Raw genomic sequence first — 22240 nt, forward strand, 5'->3', positions numbered from 1 at the left:
CCCCGACCCACACAGGGATGAGTCAAGATGACCCTGATGCATGGGACCTTTATGATGCACCAGTGTCAGATAATAGTCCTGACTGTTATCCAGCTAGACCGTCGCCACCAGAAGATAGTACAGTCTACGCACAGGTGGTGTCGAGGGCAGCGGCATATCATAATGTCAGCCTACATGCAGAGCCCATTGAAGACGACTTTCTATTCAATACACTGTCGTCCACACACAGCCAGTACCAGAGTCTTCCCATGCTACTTGGGATGCTAAAACACTCCAAACAAGTGTTTGAGGAGCCTGTAAAAGGAAGAGCCATTACTCCAAGAGTGGAGAAAAAATATAAACCGCCACCAACAGACCCCGTGTACATCACACAACAGCTAACACCGGACTCAGTTGTAGTAGGGGCAGCTCGCAAGAGAGCAAACTCACATACTTCAGGAGATGCACCACCTCCAGATAAAGAAAGTCGCAAATTTGACGCAGCAGGCAAGAGGGTGGCGGCACAGGCAGCAAACCAGTGGCGTATTGCAAATTCTCAGGCTTTGTTGGCCAGATACGATAGGGCTCATTGGGACGAAATGCAACATTTTATAGAACATTTGCCCAAGCAAGTAGTAGAAGAAGGACAAAGTATCTCCAACAATCAGATACGGTCAGCAATGGATGCTGCAGACAGCTGCTAGAACTGTCAACACAGCAGTGACAATAAGGAGACATGCATGGCTGCGTACATCAGGATTTAAACCAGAAATACAGCAAGCTGTGCTGAATATGCCATTTAAGGGACAGCAGTTGTTTGGGCCGGAGGTGGACACTGCCATCGAAAAACTTAAGAAGGACTCTGACACGGCCAAAGCCATGGGCGCACTCTACTCCCCACAGAGCAGAGGCACATTTCGAAAGACGCAGTTTAGAGGGGGGTTTCGAGGGCAAAGCACAGATCCCTCAACCTCACAAACAAGACCCACTTACCAGAGCCAGTATCAGCGGGGAAGTTTTCGGGGACAATATAGAGGGGGACAATTCCAAAAGAATAGAGGGAAGTTCCAAAGTCCCAAAACTCCTCAAAACAAGCAGTGACTTCCACGTCACACATCCCCAACACATAACACCTGTGGGGGGGGAGACTAACCAAATTTTACAAACATTGGGAGGAAATAACAAAAGATACTTGGGTACTAGCAATTATCCAGCATGGTTATTGCATAGAATTTCTCAAATTCCCTCCAAACGTCCCACCGAAAACACACAATATGTCAAAACAACATATAGATCTTCTAGGACTAGAAGTTCAGGCGTTACTACAGAAAGAGGCAATAGAATTAGTACCAAACCAACAGAAAGGAACAGGAGTTTACTCTCTGTACTTTCTCATACCCAAAAAAGACAAGAGTCTGAGACCTATATTAGATCTCAGAACATTAAATACCTACATCAAATCAGATCACTTTCACATGGTGACATTACAGGACGTAATCCCACTGCTCAAACAACAAGACTACATGACAACACTAGACCTAAAGGATGCATATTTCCATATACCGATACATCCTTCACACAGAAAGTACTTGAGGTTTGTATTCGAAGGAGTACACTACCAATTCAAAGTGTTGCCATTCGGAATAACAACTGCGCCAAGAGTTTTTACAAAATGCCTAGCAGTCGTAGCTGCACATATCAGAAGGCAGCAAATACATGTGTTCCCGTACCTAGACGATTGGTTAATCAAAACCAATACGCTAGAACGGTGTTCACAACACACAAAGTATGTCATAGAAACCCTCCACAAACTAGGTTTCTCAATCAACTACACGAAGTCACACCTTCTGCCGTGTCAAACACAGCAATACTTAGGGGCGACAATCAACACAGCAAAAGGGATTGCCATGCCAAGCCCACAAAGGGTTCAGCCATTTCACAATTTAATACAGGCCATGTATCCAAAAGAAAAAATACAAGTCAAGATGGTGATGAAAATCCTAGGCATGATGTCCTCGTGCATAGCCATTGTCCCAAACGCAAGGTTACACATGCGGCCCTTACAACAGTGCCTAGCATCACAATGGTCACAGGCACAGGGTCAACTTCTAGACCTGGTGTTGGTAGACCGCCAAACATACATCTCGCTTCAATGGTGGAACAGTATAAATTTAAACCAAGGGCGGCCTTTCCAAGACCCAGTGCCACAATATGTAATAACGACAGATGCCTCCATGATAGGGTGGGGAGCACACCTCAATCAACACAGCATCCAAGGACAATGGGACACTCAGCAAAAACAGTTTCACATAAATCACTTAGAACTATTGGCAGTATTTCTAGCGCTGAAAGCCTTTCAACCCATAATAAGCCACAAACACATTCTTGTCAAAACAGACAACATGACAACAATGTATTACCTAAACAAACAGGGAGGGACACACTCAACACAGCTGTGTCTCCTGGCACAGAAAATATGGCATTGGGTGATTCACAACCACATTCGCCTAATAGCACAATTTATTCCAGGAATTCAGAATCAGTTAGCAGGCAATCTCTCTCGGGATCACCAACAGATCCATCCACGAATGGGAGATTCACCCCCAAATACTGAACACTTACTTCCAGTGTTGGGGAACACCACAAATAGATCTATTTGCAACAAAGGAAAACGCAAAATGCCAAAACTTCGCATCCAGGTACCCACAAGATCAGTCTCAGGGGAATGCGTTATGGATGAGCTGGTCAGGGATATTTGCTTACGCTTTTCCCCCCCTCTCCCACTCCTTCCATATCTGGTAAACAAGTTGAGTCAAAACAAACTCATACTAATAGCGCCAACATGGGCAAGACAACCCTGGTACACAACACTACTAGACCTCTCAGTAGTGCCTCATGTCAAACTACGAAACAGACCAGATCTGTTAACGCAACACAAACAACAGATCAGACACCCAAATCCAGCATCGCTGAATCTAGCAATTTGGCTCCTGAAGTCTTAGAGTTCGGACACTTAGACCTTACACAGGAATGTATGGAGGTCATAAAACAAGCTAGGAAACCTACTACTAGACATTGCTATGCAAATAAGTGGAAAAGATTTGTTTATTACTGCCATAATAATCAAATTCAACCCTTAGACGCATCTGTCAAAGACATCGTGAAATACTTACTGCAATTGCAAAAGTCAAAGCTAGCTTTTTCTTCCATTAAGATACATCTTACCGCAATTTCAGCTTGCCTGCAAATTACGCACTCAACTTCACTATTTAGGATACCAGTCATAAAAGCGTTTATGGAGGGCCTAAAGAGAATTTTTACCAAAAGTCATATCAACGTTCCACTTAAATCAAACAGTAGAATTACCAGTGTTCTTTCCACAGCCAGATTCTGTAGCTGAAAGAGCACTACATACATTAGACATCAAAAGAGCGTTAATGTACTACATTGACAGAACAAAACTTATTCGAAAAACAAAACAATTATTTATTGCTTTCCAAAAACCTCATACAGGAAATCCAATTTCTAAACAAGGCATTGCTAGGTGGATAGTTAAGTGCATTCAAACCTGTTATCTTAAAGCAAAAAGAGAACTGCCTATTACACCAAAGGCACACTCAACTAGAAAGAAAGGTGCTACCATGGCCTTTCTAGGAAATATTCCAATGACCGAAATATGTAAGGCAGCTACATGGTCTACGCCTCATACATTTACCAAACACTACTGTGTAGATGTGTTAACGGCACGACAAGCCACAGTCGGTCAAGCAGTACTACGAACATTGTTTCAAACAACTTCAACTCCTACAGGCTAAGCCACCGCTTTTGGGGAGATAACTGCTTACTAGTCTATGCACAGCATGTGTATCTGCAGCTACACATGCCATTGAACAGAAAATGTCACTTACCCAGTGTACATCTGTTCGTGGCATTAGTCGCTGCAGAATCACATGCGCCCACCCGCCTCCCCGGGAGCCTGGAGCCGTTTAGAAGTTGATCTTGAACATTTGTAAATTTTTAATACATAACTTTAAACTACATTAGGTACATACATAATCACTCCATTGCATGGGCACTATTACTAGTATACACAACTCCTACCTCACCCTCTGCGGGGAAAACAATCTAAGATGGAGTCGACGCCCATGCGCAATGGAGCCGAAATGGGAGGAGTCCCTCGATCTCGTGACTCGAAAAGACTTCTTCGAAGAAAAACAACTTGTAACACTCCGAGCCCAACACCAGATGGCGGGATGTGCACAGCATGTGAATCTTCAGCGACTAATTCCACGAACAGATGTACACTGGGTAAGTGACATTTTATATATATATATATATATATATATATATATATATATATATATATATATATATATGTTCGATGGCATGTGTAGCTACACATACTGTGCATACGTCTGCCGTCTAATGTTGGGCTCGGAGTGTTACAAGTTGTTTTTCTTCGAAGAAGTTTTTTCAAGTCACGGGGTCGAGTGACTCCTCCTCTTCGGCATGGGTATCGACTCCATGTTAGATTGTTTTCTTTCCGCCATCGGGTTCGGACATGTTTCCTTTCGCTCCGATAGTTCGATTCGGAAAAGCTTGAAAACTCTTTATTTCTCGTTGGTATTGTTTCGATCGCGTTACACCTTCTATCAACACTTTGGTACCGTCGGATCAAACATCTTTACTCGCCCTTCGGGGCGCCCTCGCCCAACTCAGGCCTCGCCGGGCTGACCGCGTGGAAGCCTCATGGACCGGACTCCATTCCGATTCTGTCCTCGGTTCCACGCTAAATTCCCTTATATGGGCCAACATCTCATCTGTAATCTCTGCCTTTCCCCAGACCATCGGGAAGAAAATTGCGAGGCCTGCTGAACCTTCCGGTCCAAGAAGACGCTCCAAGACAGAAGAGCACGGAGACTCGAGATGGTATCCAAAAGCACCGAACATCTCAACATCGAAGAGGAAGAGATCATGCAGACCGCAGTCTCCGTTCGAGGATCCGACTCCGACCAGGATTCCGAGGAGGACAGACCGGTCATAGCAGGACAGCACGTGAGTACGCCTGCCCCTGTCCCATCTAAGCCAAAACATAAGGCCTTGGGGACGCCACTGCTGGAAGGCCATTGCTCGACCCGAAAGAAGACCCTCCGTGACCAACCCACCAGTTCGGCACCGAAAATGGCCACTCCTCCAAAGCCATCGGACTCAAGCCGAAGCTCTGTTACCGAACCGAGCAAACACCGCTCTTCTGAGTCAAAATCGCGAAAATCTTTTTCGGAGCCGAGACCATCCTTGACCCCATCTTTTTCGATCCCGAAAAAGCCAGTTTCAGAGCCAAAAAGACTTGTTTATACTGAGGAGCATGGACTTCCAAAAGCTCTTAGAGCAAGCCAAAAATCTACTGAGGAGGACTCACAAATGCAGCCAATCATAGAACAAATGGATGAAAGCCAAGGATTCATATCCATAAAGAAACTGGCAGAATTGTAACTGCACCTCCTCCAAAACCAAAGAGGAAATTAGCCTTTCAGGAGGAATTGGACACTGAACAGCCTCCAGCTAAAGTGCCAAGAACAAAGGAGAGACTTCCACCTCCTCAGTTTTCTCCTCCTCACTCTCCACACCTACATATCTCTCCTACTACCAGTCCTACACCTATGCAATCACCATCCCACTCATTTGATTCGCAGCAGGACAGTGTGGATCCATGGGATCTTTATGATCCAGACCCCATTCCAGACAATATCCCAGATTGCTATCCCTCTGAGCCTTCACCGCCAGAGGATAGTACAATCTACACTCAAGTGATAGCTAGGGCTGCAGCATATCATAATGTCACCATGCATACTGAGCCATTAGAGGATGATTTCTTATTTAATACACTCTCCTCCATGCATGCAACATATCAGTCGCTTCCTATGCTTCCCGGCATGCTAAAACATGCTAATCAAATATTTAGCGAGAGTATAAAGGCAAGAATAATTACTCCTAGAGTGGAGAAAAAATATAAGCCACCTCCTTCCGATCCTGTCTATATTACTAAACAACTACCTCTAGACTCAGTAGCCGTAAGCGCTGCCAGGAAGAGGGCAAACTCTCAGTCATCAGGTGATGCACTCCCACCAGACAAAGAGAGAAGGAAGTTTGATGCTGCAGGCAAGAGGGTGGCATCTCAGTCAGCCAACAATTAGAGAATAGCCAATTCACAGGCGTTGTTGGCTAGATGTGACGGGGCCCACTGGGACAAGATGAAAGATATAATCTAGCATCTCCCCAAAGAACAGCAAAAGAGGGCACAGCAGATAGTGTAGGAAGGGCAAGCCATCACTAATAATCAAATTAGGTTGGCCCTAGATTCTGCAGATACAGCAGCCAGAACCATCAACACTGCTGTAACCATAAGGAGACATGCATGGTTTAGATCCTCAGGATTCAAACCCGAAATCCAACAGGCAGTGTTGAATATGCCATTCAACCAAAAACAGCTTTTCGGCCCAGTGGTCGACACTGCTATTGAAAAAATGCGGAAGGATTCAGACACCGCAAAGGCCATGGGTGCACTATACACCACACAATACAGGGGATCCTTTTGTAAACCCTAGTTTAGAGGTGGATTTAGGCCCCAAAGTGCAAAGCCATCCACATCACAGCCAAAGCCACCCTACCAACCTCAATATCAACAAGGTAGTTTCAAAAGTACTTATAGAGGCCAGTACCCCAGAGGCAGGGGAAAATATCAGACATGAAAACAAGCCTCTCAACAAAGTAAACACTGACTTGTACCATTCCTTTCTAATTCACACCTCGCCTGTAGGGGGAAGACTGCAAAAGTTCCACAACAATTGGCTAAACATTACCACAGACAACTGGGTATTATCAATTATCCGCAATGGCTATTGCCTAGAATTGATACAAACTCCACCAAACATTCCACCAAAATCACACAGGCTATCCACAGACCATGAGGAACAGGGTCAAGACTGATTTGCATATGGCTGGGTCCAAACTGGGGTGGCATGGTGAGCAAAAGAACAATGGATTAAACCCAGATCTGTGACTGGCGGTCAGTGTTTGCATTGTTCAGCACTCCGTCCATCATCCTTTTGTGTTGCTAAAGTTGCCCTAAGTGGGAAGGGTATGCCCAGACGTGGGTCCCTTGCTCACTGTGCCACTGGATTCAAGCTAGCCTGGCCGATGAAGGGTGAAACCCTGAAACCGGTCCCAGTGTGCTTGTTTCCAGTCCAGTGAGGACCTGGCTTGGCAGTTCGGGCTGGACTGTTCCCATAAGGAACAGGGTCAAGACTGATTTGCATATGGCTGGGTCAAAACTGGGGTGGCATGGTGAGCAAAAGAACAATGGATTAAATACAGATCTGTGACTGGCGGTCAGTGTTTGCATTGTTCAGCACTCTACGTCCATCATCCTTTTGTGTTGCTATCCACAGACCATATCACTCTGTTACAGGAAGAGGTCAAATCTCTATTACTCAAACAAGCAATAGAAGTCGTGCCACAAAATCAAGTAGGGACGGGAGTTTACTCACTGTATTTCCTCATTCCCAAAAAGGATGGCACCTTAAGGCCAATATTAGATCTCAGAACCCTCAATCTTTACATTCTGTCAGAACACTTTCATATGGTAACCCTACAGGATGTTATCCCACTACTTCAGCACCACGATTTCATGTCAACATTAGACCTCAAAGATGCGTATTTTCACATACCCATCCATCCTGCGCACAGAAAATATCTCAGGTTTGTCATTCAAGGAAAGCACTATCAGTTCAAAGTGTTACCCTTTGGAATAACAACAGCTCCAAGGGTATTCACAAAGTGCCTAGCGGTAGTCGCAGCCAACCTAAGAAGACAACAAATACATGTCTTTTGATATCTAGACGATTGGCTAATAAAATCAAACAGTCATACGCAGTGTCAAAACCATGCGCATTACGTAATACAAACCCTGCACACGCTAGGGTTCTCAATAAATTACCAAAAGTCACAACTACAGCCTGCGCAAATACAACAGTATTTAGGGGCAATACTAAATACTCAAAAAGCGCTAGCAAGTCCAAATATGCAGAGAATACAAGCATTCCACAATATATTGGCACAAATACAGACAAGTCAACAGTACACAGTCAAATTTATCATGAGACTATTAGGTATGATGGCATCATGTATTGCAATTGTTCCATATGCAACACTAAACATGCAGCCTTTGCAACAGTGCCTTGCACAACAATGATCACAAGCACAGGGTCAACTTCAAGATCTAGTGTTGATAGACTGCCAAACATACATGTCCCTTCAGTGGTGGAATTCCACAAATCTAAACAAAGGGCTGCCGTTTCAAAACCCTGTGCCTTAGACCATAGTTACAACAGATGCATCAATGATTGGCTGGGGAGCTCACCTCAACAATCGCAACATTTAAGGACAATGGGATACACAACACAAACAGCTACACATAAATCACTTAGAGCTGTTAGCTGTCTTCGTAGCACTCAAAGCTTTTCAGCCTCTCCTTATTCACAATAATGTCCTGATCAAAACAGACAACATGACCTCCATGTATTACCTAAACAAACAAGGAGGGACACATTTGTTCCAACTCTCCCTCCTAACTCAGAAAATTTTGAACTGGGCAGTACACAATCAAATTCACCTGGTAGCACAATACATTCCAGGGATCCACAACCAGTTAGCGGATGTTCTCAGCAGAAATCATCAACAGACATACGAGAGGGAGATTCACCCTCAAGTACTTCAAAAATACTTTAAACAATGGGGAACACCAGGCATAGATCTGTTCGCCACCAACGAAAACGCAAAATGCCAAAACTTCGCATCCAGATACCCACATTCCTTAGCCAAGGGCAATGCTCTATGGATCAATTGGTCAGGGATATTTGCTTACGCTTTTCCCCCTCTCCCGCTCATTCCATTTCTAGTCAACAATTTGCATCAAAACACACTCAATCTGATACTCATAGCGCCAACATGGGCACGTCAGCCGTGGTACACACTACTAAACCTGTCAGTAGTACCACACTCCAAACTCCCAAACAGACCAGATCTGTTTACAAAAAACAAAGGGCAGATCAGGCACCCAAATCCCAACACACTCAATCTAGCGGTTTGGCTCCTGAGGTGATAGAATTTGGGTATTTACAACTACCAACTGAATGTATGGAAGTAATTAAGCAAGCAAGAAAACCCACTACCAGACTGTGCTATGCCAACAAATGGAAAAGATTTGTATATTACTGTCAGTCTAAACAAATTGCCCCTCTTTGAGCATAGATAAAAGATATTGTATGTTATTTGCTTCATTTGCAAAAATCTAATTTAGCGTTCTCTTCCATAAAAATACATCTCACTGCAGTTTCTGCATATTTGCAAAATATACAGCTCAGCTCTTTATTTAGAGTTCCTGTTATCAAAGCCTTTATGGAAGGCTTAAAACGCATCATTCCACTCAGAACACCTCCAGTTCCTTTGTGGAATTTAAACATAATGCTTACCCGACTTATGGGCCCACCATTTGAACCTATGCACTCATGTCAAATGCAATTTTTAACATGGAAGGTTGCCTTCCTAGTCGCAATTACACCATTGCGAAGAGCTAGTGAAATTCAAGCTTCCACTATTGAAGAACCGTTCATACAAGTACACAAACATAAAGTCGTACTACGAATTAACCCTAAATTTCTTCCTAAAGTAGTATCACCTTTTCATATCAATCAAACAGTGGAACTGCCAGTCTTCTTCCCACAGCCAGATTCTTTGGCAGAAAGAGCTCTACATACATTAGACATTAAAAGAGCTCTAATGTACTACATAGATAGAACAAAACCATTCAGGAAAACTAATCAGCTATTTGTAGCTTTTCTAAACCCTCATACTGGTAACCCCATTTCAAAACAAGGTTTAGCAAGATGGATAGTAAAATGCATCTGAACATGTTACCTTAAAGCTAAAAGACAACTCTTAGTTGTTCCTAAAGCACATTCCACAAGGAAGAAAGGTGCTACAATGGCATTCTTAGGAAATATACCAATGGCTGAAATATGTAAAGCAGCTACTTGGTCAACACCACATACATTTATTAAACTCTATTGTGTAGATGTTTTAGCAACACAGCTAGCCTCAGTATGTCAAGCTGTACTTAGAACATTATTTCAGACAATGAAAGAAGAGTGGCCAGGGCACACCAATAGCATGAATCCTGATCCTGATAATGTTCAGGAATAAATAGAAAGTTCGTTCTTGGAAGATGATGTGTAGATATTTATTATAAGTGCAGGTAGAAAGTAGAAATCTCAATCAAAAGACTGCATTGTACAAAATGACCATGTGTCCAGAGCAGCCAATTGGTGATAAATGGTCACAGTTACAATAGGATGTTCGAATGTAACAATAAGTCCATACAGCAAAACAGCCAACACGTGTTTCGTCTTCAAGACTTTGTCAAGGCTGTGGAAACATAGATGAAAAATACATACATGTCGGTATAGTATAATTGCGCAAGGTGACTTCACAACATCTAAAATTCTTTGTACAGAGGTAAAGAGAACAATCCGAGCAAAGGTGCAATAGAATTGTGTGAATTAAGTGCAGGGGTGCGTATAGTTAATGTGACGTCCAGAATGTAGTGTGAATGCCTCAATAGGTCTTATAGGTGACTAACTGAATCACGTTCCAGAAGAAAAAGGCAAACAAGCCAGTCTAGAGTGGAATAAAACGGCAACATCATGCGAGGTGAGATTGTCATAAACATGTCTACACAGTGTGATACAGTACATGTGCTTTAAAATTGTTTTTAGAAAACATTGAATCTTAGTGGTGAAGAAACAATGGGGGATGCGAAGTGTGTTGTGATGTGGATAGAAGATCTATAAATAGTGTGAAGAAAAAAGAGTAAAGAAAGAAGTAAGAAGTAATTGAAAGGGGGTAAGGTACCTTCAAATGTATATAAAACATTATAAGTAAACACGAAAGGTACATAGATCAAGCTGCTGGTAGTCATGAGTCCTTGGGAGAAATCAAATAGTATAGGCAAATGATGGCCATGATAAGCCTGGGGTATAAAACAACAAAAAATACAATTTAATGTAAAGCAGGTGTTATGCAGAAAGCTACTTGATTTTAAAGCTACATACGGAGTAAATAATCTGGTATGCCAAGTTCTATATTGTCGCTGGAGCGTTGCCCCGTCACTAGCTTTTCCAAGGTTGCTGTGATTTTACATGTGTAATATTCTTTTCACTTTCTAGAAAAACTCGAAAAGTGAAGATGGAGCCTATCAAATTAGAAAGGTTTTCTCACAACGCAATTAAAACTTCTAAAGGAACGTTTTACTTAGTCTTTTTATGCCCATGCCATGCCCCCTAATGCCACTTTAACCGCTTATAAAAACCAAAATCTCGATCAGAAAAAATGTCATTCTAAAACTAAAGAACGTTTTATCACTTAGTCTCTGTCTGTGGTATAACTTTACTTCATACCATGTTAAGACACACAATCAGAGCATGCTGCGCACTACCAGACTTCTACAGAAATTGAAAGGCTATTCTATTCACACAACGTGGTATGCTTTTGTCACATATTTTTTCTAGCCGACACAGATTAGTAAAGCTTTCCTCGCCTGGCTGCCTTGAGTTCCCCGTAAGTGGGAGAAAGTAGTGAGACAAGCCAGCAATGCTGGCAGTACCTTACCTCAAGTATTTGTGGAGCGAATAAACCCGTGCCATGCGCATCGGGGTTTTGGCAGAGTGTTTGGCCCATGTGTGTGTCAGCCTCTTTTTATAGGTTGATCGGTTCAGGCAAAAGAGTCAAAATAGAAAAGGGACTCTAATTAAGACGGCGAGCAGTTTGAGCAGCCCAAGGTGGGGGCCATTTTGAAACGGAGTGAGTCCATATAGAGACTAGTGCTACGAGCAATGGAGGCATTCAGAAAAGGAGAGGGGTGTGGAGATCAGACGTAAAAGTCATGCAGAAAAGTGTATATAATAAATATAATATAACTGTAGTTTGTTAGAAGTACCATTGTCACAAGGTAAGGCATAATACACAAAAGGTGGTATGAACTACCGTCAAACAATGTATAAGTATACAAAACAGTAAGCCTGATACAAGACCAAGATGAGTGGGTTACAGATTCATCTTGTAAGTCAGAGAACTTACTAATATAGAGAACAGAAGTTATAGCTGGACACATAAAAAAATACATCCTACAGCTACACATGCCATTGAACGGAAAATGTCCCTTACCCAGTGTACATCTGTTCGTGGCATGTTCCGCTGCAGATTCACATGCACCCTCCCACCTCCCCCGCAGCCTGTAGTCGTTTAAGTTAACAACATTTGTACATATGTATATATATATTTATATATTATATTTATTATATTTATATTTAACATTCCATTAGCATGGACATCTCTTTTCTTTATACTCTATCACTCCTACCTTACCCTCTGCGGGAAAGCAATCTAACATGGAGTCGATGCCCATGCGCAATGGAGCCGAAGAATAGGAGTCACTCGATCCAGTGACTCAAACACTTCTTAGAAGAAAAACAACTTGTAACACTCCGAGCCCAACACTAGATGGCAGTCGTATGCACAGCATGTGAATCTGCAGCGGAACATTCCACGAACAGATGTACACTTCAAATGAATGTAGTCACGTGGTCATGTTAATAGTTTGAAGCTCATGGCTTCCTTGTTTTGAGTCACATAATATTGTACATCAGTATTTCGTCAGATATTATAATTCCCAAATTGATTATTCTGAATGTCATTTATAATTATTTTGTCTTAAAGACTTAGACTTTGCAAGCCTAGCCCGTGGTTTTGGTTTGCTGAGAATGCCCAAGATGCCAGAGCTTAAAGGGAAGCAGTTTTCAGACTTCACTCCAGTTACTTTAGATACAGACGCCATTCCATACAAGGATAAAAACAGAGAAAAGCAGAGGCGAAAAATGTTGGAGGAGCAAAGACAGCAAAGGCAGCAGCAGCAGATGGAGCGGAAGAAGTTCATAAAGAATAAAGCCTGGTCAAAACAAAAAGCCAAAAAGGAAAAGAAGAAAAAAGTGGCTGCAAAAAGGAAAATAGATGAGGTAAAGTAAAACATAACTGGAACTAAACAATGAATGAATTTTTATATTTTGGTAAATTTAGTTTGTATCTCGTATTTGTCTTTGTCTAAATGTTGTTCAAGATCAAGTTTTGCGTATTTGCTTTATATGCTCTAAAAGTAGGCAGTCCTTGACAGGTGGTTGTAAAAAGTTTGGCACATTACACCAATGCTTAAATGAATAGCTCTAGGAGCTTGTAGGCATTCACTTACCTTGGTATAAAGCCAAAAGAGACTTATATTGTCTGCCTGAATACATAATGTTGAGTGAGTCTTCTAGAAAAAACAATGATATCCATGCTGTAGCCAACTGAGCCAGTCTTTTGAATGTGTAAACTATACCTCCTTTTTATTTAAGCGTTGTTTTTCTGTGAAACAAGGGTAATATGGTGGTAGAAATTTAGAAAGGGGAAGGCCAACACCACATCACATTGGATTACGCTGTCATGACACACTTATAAAGTATTACGATGTCATAATATTAGAGATACGTGACATGATCTGCACTTATATTACATTGATTATCCCGTCTACATTCCGGAGGAAAATCCACATGTATGTGGTATTGTCAGACTCCAGATATTCAGGCCAACATTTCTCTGGTGAGCACTCTGGGATTTAGGTTTTTCGCTTTGAGAAATGCAAAACAATTTCAGTTTGTCATCTGGCTTCTACAAGATATTGATTTAATGTTTGCACCAATACAAAGTCCCTAATGCGCTGGAAAATATGCATAGAGTTTGAATGCAGAAAGAGACCGAAGGGGTACTGGTGTTTGATCAACCTAATATAGATTTTCATTTTTTTTAAAGAAAAATGCTGTCACAAACAGGATTAAAAGCCACATGCATAATACCCAGGGACAAGAGATCATCAGAAGTAGAAAGATGTGGGACTTTTCAGTGTGTTGTCAGAGTATTCTTTTGATTGTCACGCTGTCCCTCCTAGGGCATTAAGGATTTTCATCAGGTGGTTGTTACGCACGCCTGTTTCTACCTGCTTAATTTCAAAGAAGAGATATGTACTTTGTGGGGTATGTGTTGGAAGCTTATTGTTATTTTTCCATCACTGGAAATCCTTTTTCGCGACAGGTCTAGGGAATGTTTAACTCGGAATATCCACTTATCTGCTAATTTAAGCCTGCCCCCAAAAACACATTTTAATGAAAGATTGATAACTGTTGTTGAAGAATCAACACCATATCAAAACAACTTTACGTTAGCAGCCCTTTTAATGTGAAAGAGTACTTGCTTCCAAAACATCTGTGTCAATTTACATGCCCACCAGGTGTGTAGCTTGCCCCCTAATTCTTGGGTCTTCTCCTACATATAGTGCCCAGTCTTGGCGATCAGGTGCCATCTATATAGTTTTTTTTCTCCAAGAGATTGCTTTGGGTTCCCAAAACAAAACTTGCTGCCATGTTTCATCAGGGTTTACTCTGTTAAAGCCATGTTCCCATTTGAGCACATTAGTTGTTCTCACCCCTTCTGTAGCAGAAATCACTGATTTATGTATCTGTTTGTTACCATGCTATTTGCAAATGAAGTTGTAAAACGTATGCCTCAAAAAGTGTAAATTTAAAAACGTTTAAAACTATTTACATTCGATTTTTTAGCAATAAGAAGCAAACACTTGTCCATATAGTAAATAATCACTGGAGCATCGGGTCACAAATACCAATTTCAGGTACCATAAACATAACGTCCGTAGCATATGTGGCTGTAGCTATGCTTGCTTAGCATACTCCTGGCATCTAGTGTTGAGCTTGGACATTTGCAAGTTTTTTCTTTGAAGATGTCTCTTGAGTCACAAGATGTGGTGTTTTTTTCTGCCAATAGGTTCAGATATATTCCGAGGAGGCTCTGAGCTCGTCGAGTTCTGAAGACGTTCCGTCGGCTCTGTTCGGTTTGTTATTGATCCTATTGCGTCTTATTTGAGTAAGCTCTATTCCTTTCATCTTCCTGATGCGTGAAGGCACCGGAGACTGTCATTGACACCACTGGCCACGAATGCAGAGTGCCATCTCCAGTTCTACATTGCAGTAAATACTGCACTGGCAACGGAACAGACACCCTTTCAGAACTGCCGTGTTGCAGTTAAAAATATCTGAAGGTGGACCACCAGGAAATGTGTAATTTGTGACTTTCCCCTGACAATGATGACACCTCCTGTACATCATGCCTCACCATCAGATCTAAAAAGGCTGTCAGATACAGAAGAGAGCAGTGCCAGACACATCAGAGGATGTACCAGCAGAGCCCTCCCGAGACCCTCAATGTCTTCAGGAAAGAAGAGCCCCTCTGTGCTGAAGAACAAGAGACCAGCATATCAGGTCTCCCAGCTGCATAACCGACCAGCCCAGAGACAGTGTCTTCCAGTGAGTCCTGGACTGAGGATTTGCAGGACATCAAGCAGACGGCACATGCTGGAACCCAGGACACCATGACCACACTTAGGGTCCTGAGTATGCCATCACCTCCCGAGGCATTAACACTAAGCCATGTTCCCAAAAGAAGCCCTCTCCCCCACAACCCCCCGCTGTGGGGGTTGGCTATGGAGCATAGACACAAAGACATGGCAAGCCAAGGCCCCTGTTTCCTTTGGTCGGCACCGACAAAAAGCTACGAAACCGAGCAAACCTACACCCAAGTGTGTAATGCTTGAGCCACCACAATTGCACCAAACACCATCACTCACACATGAAGCAAGCGTCAAAGAGAGTATGTGCACCTGGTGCAAAAATGTGATGAAGTGATTCCTTTGTCGACATTCGAGCCATGGACATTGAGCCTCCCAACCTAGAGGAACTTCAACAAGAATTCGATTTAGGGCAGACAGGCCTGTTCATCCACTATTGGCAAGATCTCGGCAAAACACTTCCAATGGAAGCTGCAGAGCCCCTTCCTTAAAAGAGGAGGCTTGCCGTCAAGGGGAAATCTTCTCCCAAGCTTCCCTTCCCACAGCTGCTACCAAATAAACAAAGAGACAGAGCCACTAACCCTCTTCCTCTGCTACAAAGCCCATTGCTACCTCCACCACCACATCCATACTCCCTTCATATTTAAACTAATTGAAAAGTTAGCCTTCTCCAAGATCTCAAACTTTGTTGAACTGCACAACCAGGTAGACAGAATGGCTTCAGGCCTGGAAGAAGCACTGAATTGCCACTAATATCTGTCTAGGATGTCCTCAACAAATTCGTTGAGGCCGACGGAGTCGCTGTTTTAGTCTTACTTGACCTGCCATTGACACTGTGTCACCAAATGCTAGCCCAAAACTTTACAACACATGAATTCTGGAGTCACTACTGAGATGGGTAAAATCTTACCTTCACCCCTCCGGTGCCAGGCCTTTTCCCCCTCCGGTGCCAAGCCTTTTTTTGGCTATTTGCGGCAGTTCGCCCTTAGGCCCTAATAACTTTTTATCCACACAAGCTACCCACGCCAAATTTGCATCCTTTTTGTCCAACATCCTAGGGATTCTAGAGGTACCCACACTTTGTGGGTTCCTCTGAAGGAGACCAAGAAATTAGCCAAAATACAGCGGAGATTTTTTCTTTTCTTTTTTTTTAAATGGGGAAAAAAGGGCTGCAGAAGAAGGCTTGTGGTTTTTTCCCCTGAAAATGGCATCAACAAAGGGATTGCAGTGCTAAAATCACCATCTTCACAATGATATGGTGTTGAGAAGCAGTGATTATTTGCACATCTCTGAATTCCGGGGTGCCCATACTAGCATGTGAATTTCAGGGCATTTCTCAAATAGAAGGCTTTTTTACACACTGTCTTACATTTGGAAGGAAAAAATGTGGAGAAAGGCCAGGGGCAATAACACCTGTTTTGCTATTCTTTGTTCCCCCAAGCCTCCCGATACAAATGGTACCTCACTTGAGTGGGTAGGCCTAATGTTCGCGACAGGAAACGCAACATGGACACATCACATTTTTACATTGAAATCTGATGTGTTTTTGCAAAGTCCCTAGCTGTAGATTTTGGCCTCTAGTTCAGCCGGCACCTAGAGAAACCTACCAAAACTGTGCATTTTTTTAAAAATAGACACCTAGCGTTCCTCCAAGTCTCCCAATAAAAATGGTACCTCACTTGTGTGGGTGGCCCAGGTGCCTGCAACGGAAAAAGGCCAAAAACCTGTAGAGATTGATGGGATAGCACAGCAAGTTGATAAGCACATACTTTTCTTTTATACATCTTTAGGCTGACTCTGCGTTGGGGACCCACATAAGTGAGGTATCATTTTACTTGGGAGACTGAGGGGAATGCTGGGTGGTAGGAAATGTGTGCCAGAGCAGTGATCCTACAAAGAAAAGTGAGGGAAATATGCTTTTTTAAAGCAAATTTTAAGGCTTGCACAGGAGTCTGGGTAGGAAAATGTTGGGGAATCCACACAAGCCACACCTCCTTGGACTTCTTGGGGTTTCTAGTTAAAAAAAAAATGGCTGGGTTTGGTAGGTTTCCCTAGATGAAGGCCGCACCCAGGACCAAAACCATAGGTGTGCCTGCCCCACCCCCAAACACAGGTAGTTTTGTCATAGATCATTTTGATGTGTCCACATACTTCTGTGATGTTCCAAACACAGAAATGTGAAAAGAAATGCACTTAGGTTATGTTAAAAAGACCCCTCACCCACCAACCAAGTTGGTGGCATGCTTCATCATCGGGGTCCCACCCGAGACACCTAGCGTGTCACAGGAGTGCTGCGATGCCTGTTTGTAGTGGAGCAGGTTTTGTCATTTTTACCACACATACTGGTTGGATTTGGCACGAGGGTGAGTGATGGTTCAGTAGATAAAATTTTATTAACAAGAGATTTCACAAAAGTGAAATGCACTGTTAATAACTGAAAGGCCAAAAAACTTAACCAATGACTCAAAGTTTGTGAGCTATAAAGCCGAGTCAAGGCACCAACCGCTTTACAATCCATTCACACACCTTTCATACATGACATGCACAAGACCATTCATGCCGCCAGCCGTGGGCCCAGCACATTACAACACTCGCATCAACAGACAGCGCCATTCAAGGGCCCATCACTTTCATACACCCACATGGCTGATGCAGCAATCACACCAGCTGATGGGAGTGTGTGGACTGGCGTTTGGCCGGCACCGCCAGCCAAGTGCCACTCCATGCACAGTCAGCCAAGTGCCACCCCACACACACAGTCAGCCAAGCGCCAGTCCATGCACACCGCCATCACTTATTTTTGTTTTTAAACAACAAAGAAACCACTAATTATAAATAAGTACAAAACTACAAACACAAAAGCTCTAACTGAATACATGACAGTAATGCCAACTGTGAAACTGAACATATGAAAATATATAACCGCAGTTTACGCTCACGGTATTTCCCAATAATTCTTCTGTGTGTGGTAGCTCCTGAAACAGCCACCCACACACCGCCCAGGCTTTGAAGGACAATCAGGGCAGGACATCCTAGCCTCCTTCCTGATACCTCTTCGAGCACAGACTTTACATCTCTTAGCAGGAAAGTATTTTTTGGCCGTGGGAGGAATGTGCTCAACAAAGTGGCAATCTTTCAATCTAGCCACATCCTCTACCACTGCTTCTCTAGGAACCCTTACCTGTTCCAGCACAACAAGGCTCGCTATGATAGACTCCTGAAATTTCACAAATGTCATCCTTGACTCTGGAGAACTATTCTTGAACACATCAAAAGCATTAAAAGTTGGCAAGTGGAACAGGTGGACCGCTAATTTCTTATACCAAACATAAGCTTTACGAGCAGCAGTGTAAGGTTCCAACCTCTGATCTACTCTATCAACAATACCCATGTGCTTATTGTAGTCTAAAATGCACACAGGTTTGCGCACTTCAGCAACTTGACCCCAAACGCCACAGGTGAAGTACTCTCATTATGGATGGTAGTTAGCATGTACACATCCCTCCTGTCTACATATTTCAGAGCTAGCAGTTCATCATTCCGCAAGGCACCGCACTGTCCCTTCTGAAGTTTTTTACAGACAAGCTCTCTTGAATAGCCTTTCCGATTCGAGCAGATTGTGCAACAAGCAACAGTGTCCACTCTGAACAATCCCTTGAATAACTGAACTCCAGTGTAGAAGTTATCTACATATAAATGGTGACCTTTGTTAAACAGTCGTCTACCATGTTCCCACACAATTTTCTCACTAACTCCAAAAGTGGGCGGACAACCAGGGGTGTCAATACTTGAATCCCTACCAGTGTAGACCCGGAAATTATAAACATATCCTGTACTACTTTCAGACAGCATATACAATTTAATTCAGTGGTCTCCAAACCTTTTAAAACAGGCACTTCATCAGCACTGAGAGTGGCTTCATCATCAGATGATTGCTCTCTTACAGAAAATTAACTTCCAGAATCTTGCACTTCCTCCTCTGCCTCAGATGCAGTCAGTCTCATAATCATGGTCAAAAGACGACTCAAAAAGCACACCAACAACCTGCTGAGCGGTCATCCTAAGGCTAGCCATGATCCTTCCTACAAAAAGTAACTGGACAAATGCACCACCAACAACCAGCACTGTGTAAGATAAGCAATAAACAAAGTGTGGCTTTATCACTAAGAGTTATAAACTCAAAAACTATACCGCTCACTTGCCTGAAAAAGCTAGACTCACCAGCAACTAATCTGCAAAACCACAGCAATCACCAATGATATCCCACTAAAAAGAAAAAAGAAAAGCAAATTAGACATAAAACAACACAAATATCATTGTGCATAAATCTAAGAACAATTTCACACACAATCCTGCATTTAGTACACCACCTACAAACATGTCATTCTTGCATGGCAACAATACTCCTTTGGAGTAAATTTATTTACTTACCTAAAACATGCAACTACGCGAACCGCAGGACAACCACTGCTAAACCGCAACAAGCCACGGCAAAGGAAGCAAAAGCTTTGAACTAGAACAAAAAGGAGAAATAAACTGTTATAATCACAAATGCAAATACTTTGCCAAACATTTATACATTTTCCCTGGTGTCTACTGTAGTGTTCTCTGGGCCCAAAAAAAAAAGGCAAATCTGCCCCAAAGGGGGGCATAAATGGCATAGAATATATTGCCCCCTTTGGGGGGGGGGGGGGGGGGGAACCTTGCCCAAGGGGCCACCCCCCCACACAAAGCACACACACACACACACACACACACACACACACACACCCCAGGCGCAAAGTGGATTCTCCCTATAGGCCGATCTGCCCCCAAGGGGGGAAGAATTGTCCAATAGTGCTTATTGGCCCTTGGCCGCCCCCACCCCCAACACAAACAAATACACACAAAAACAATCCCTGGTTACTAGTGGCTTCTGCCCCCCTTGGGGGCAGATCAGCCTAAAAGTAAAAGGCCGATCTGCCCCCAAGGGGGGCAGAAACGGCGATAAAAATATTGGTTCCCCCCCCAAGGGGAGCGACCCTTGCCCAAAGGGTTGCTCCCCCACACTATAAACACACATACACAAATCCCTGGTGTCTAGTAGGCATTCCTGCTGCCCGATCACATTGCGATCGGGCAGCAGGAATGCTGAAAGAGACATCGAGGGAGAGGAAAACCCTTTCCTTTATGCCGCTTTTTAAATAATTCCCCCAACCCCTGGCCCGGAAGAACAACTTACCTCCTTCTAGACGCGTCTGGCACCCTCTGATGACGTCAGCGGCCGATCGTGTGCTGACGTCATTGGGGGGGTCGGGGTGGAAGGGGAAGCGATTCTTCTTCTTCCAACCCTGACATGGGGGGATTGAGGGAGGAGTGCGGCCCTCGGGGAGAGCACTCGCACTTCCCTAGGGCCGGTCCCAGGATGTAATGGTTAAGTCTGTGGCCCCTCAGTGCCCCAGCCACGGATGTAACCATTACGTCCTTGGCAGGGACGGGGTTAAAACTAGTCCCCAAATTGTGATACTACTCCCATTCAAGTCCTCATCCCTCGCCACACTAATAGACTTTCCACAGGGATCAACAGTTGCACCTCCCCCCACCTTTTAATGTCTTTCTAGCCCCTCTTTTTAACAGTGCAAAATCATTCAGTCATAGATGGTGCAGCTGTGTAGACTATACCAAGATCATCTGAAATCCAAACAATCTTCCAAAGTTGATACATCTCGACTAGACATACTGAATTGTGGATCCTGTGCAAGTCATAATGTCTATGAACTCATGGCCCCTCTGAATGGAATACCCACCATTGACGTCAAGTGAAGTCAAAAACATTGTTTTCAGTTCATGATCGTGCCACTCTGCTGAATCCCAAATCAACAAAGCGATAAGAATATTAACTTTAAGATAAGATTTTTTTTTTATGTATCTTCCCTTATCCAGGCCTTTCACAGAGGAAACGGGCAACTTTGGCAGTAGTGATATTCTGACTAGACTACACAAATTGACTGACAATTAGACTGCCAAGAAAACGAATATGCAAGCTATAAAGAATACAGCAACTAGACAAGTCTTTTATCTGAATAGACTCAAATACATTAGGTGGCAAAAAGAATATTCTTCAGAGCCCTTTTCTTTGCACGCAGATGATTAATTGGTCAGGACCAAACTTCTTAGAATCTAAACTCAGGTTATACAACCAAAAGCAAAACCTTATATCAAGTTTGGCTCCATGCCTGATAATTACCCCTTATAAAACTTTAATTTTTATTTTTTAAACTGGCCTATGTTATAACTTAGTCTCATTAAACTCTTGCAAGCCCTGGAATATATCCCCATGGGGACTAAGGGCCATCGACAATCATGAAGACTTCTGAAGAGAAATGGAGATCTTTCAAACTACTGCACTTCCTCCAATGCTCTTGGAGTGCCCTTCCTCCAATATGGACTGGTTTGTTCATGCTGCTGTGCTCCTATCATTGTACTCCATTGCCTGCAAGTACCACTGTGTTCCTCTGTTATAAGTCTTGAGAACACTCTCCGAAGTTCATACAAAACACCAAAACTCAAAAATGACTGATTTAACAGCTGACAGTTTAACACACATTTTCTAAACTATATACTTACTTTTCTTTCCAAAACTGCACATTATCTTGTCATGCAACCTGTGGTTAGAGCACTTCTTGATTATTCTAGTACTCTCTATCTTGGTCTCCAAGC

General features: G+C 43.0%; 1 protein-coding gene across 1 annotated transcript in view; it reads left to right on the plus strand.

The window, feature by feature from the left end:
• The window catches only part of DDX55 (DEAD-box helicase 55), a 74647-nt gene that overhangs the window by 47895 nt on the left and 4512 nt on the right, over positions 1–22240 (plus strand). The window contains exon 13 of the mRNA XM_069215007.1: positions 12811–13106. Coding sequence (XP_069071108.1) covers positions 12811–13106 — 296 coding nt within the window. The remainder of the gene's footprint in view (positions 1–12810; positions 13107–22240) is intronic.

This window comes from Pleurodeles waltl, chromosome 11 (genome assembly GCF_031143425.1).
Source record: "Pleurodeles waltl isolate 20211129_DDA chromosome 11, aPleWal1.hap1.20221129, whole genome shotgun sequence".
NCBI lineage: Eukaryota > Metazoa > Chordata > Amphibia > Caudata > Salamandridae > Pleurodeles > Pleurodeles waltl.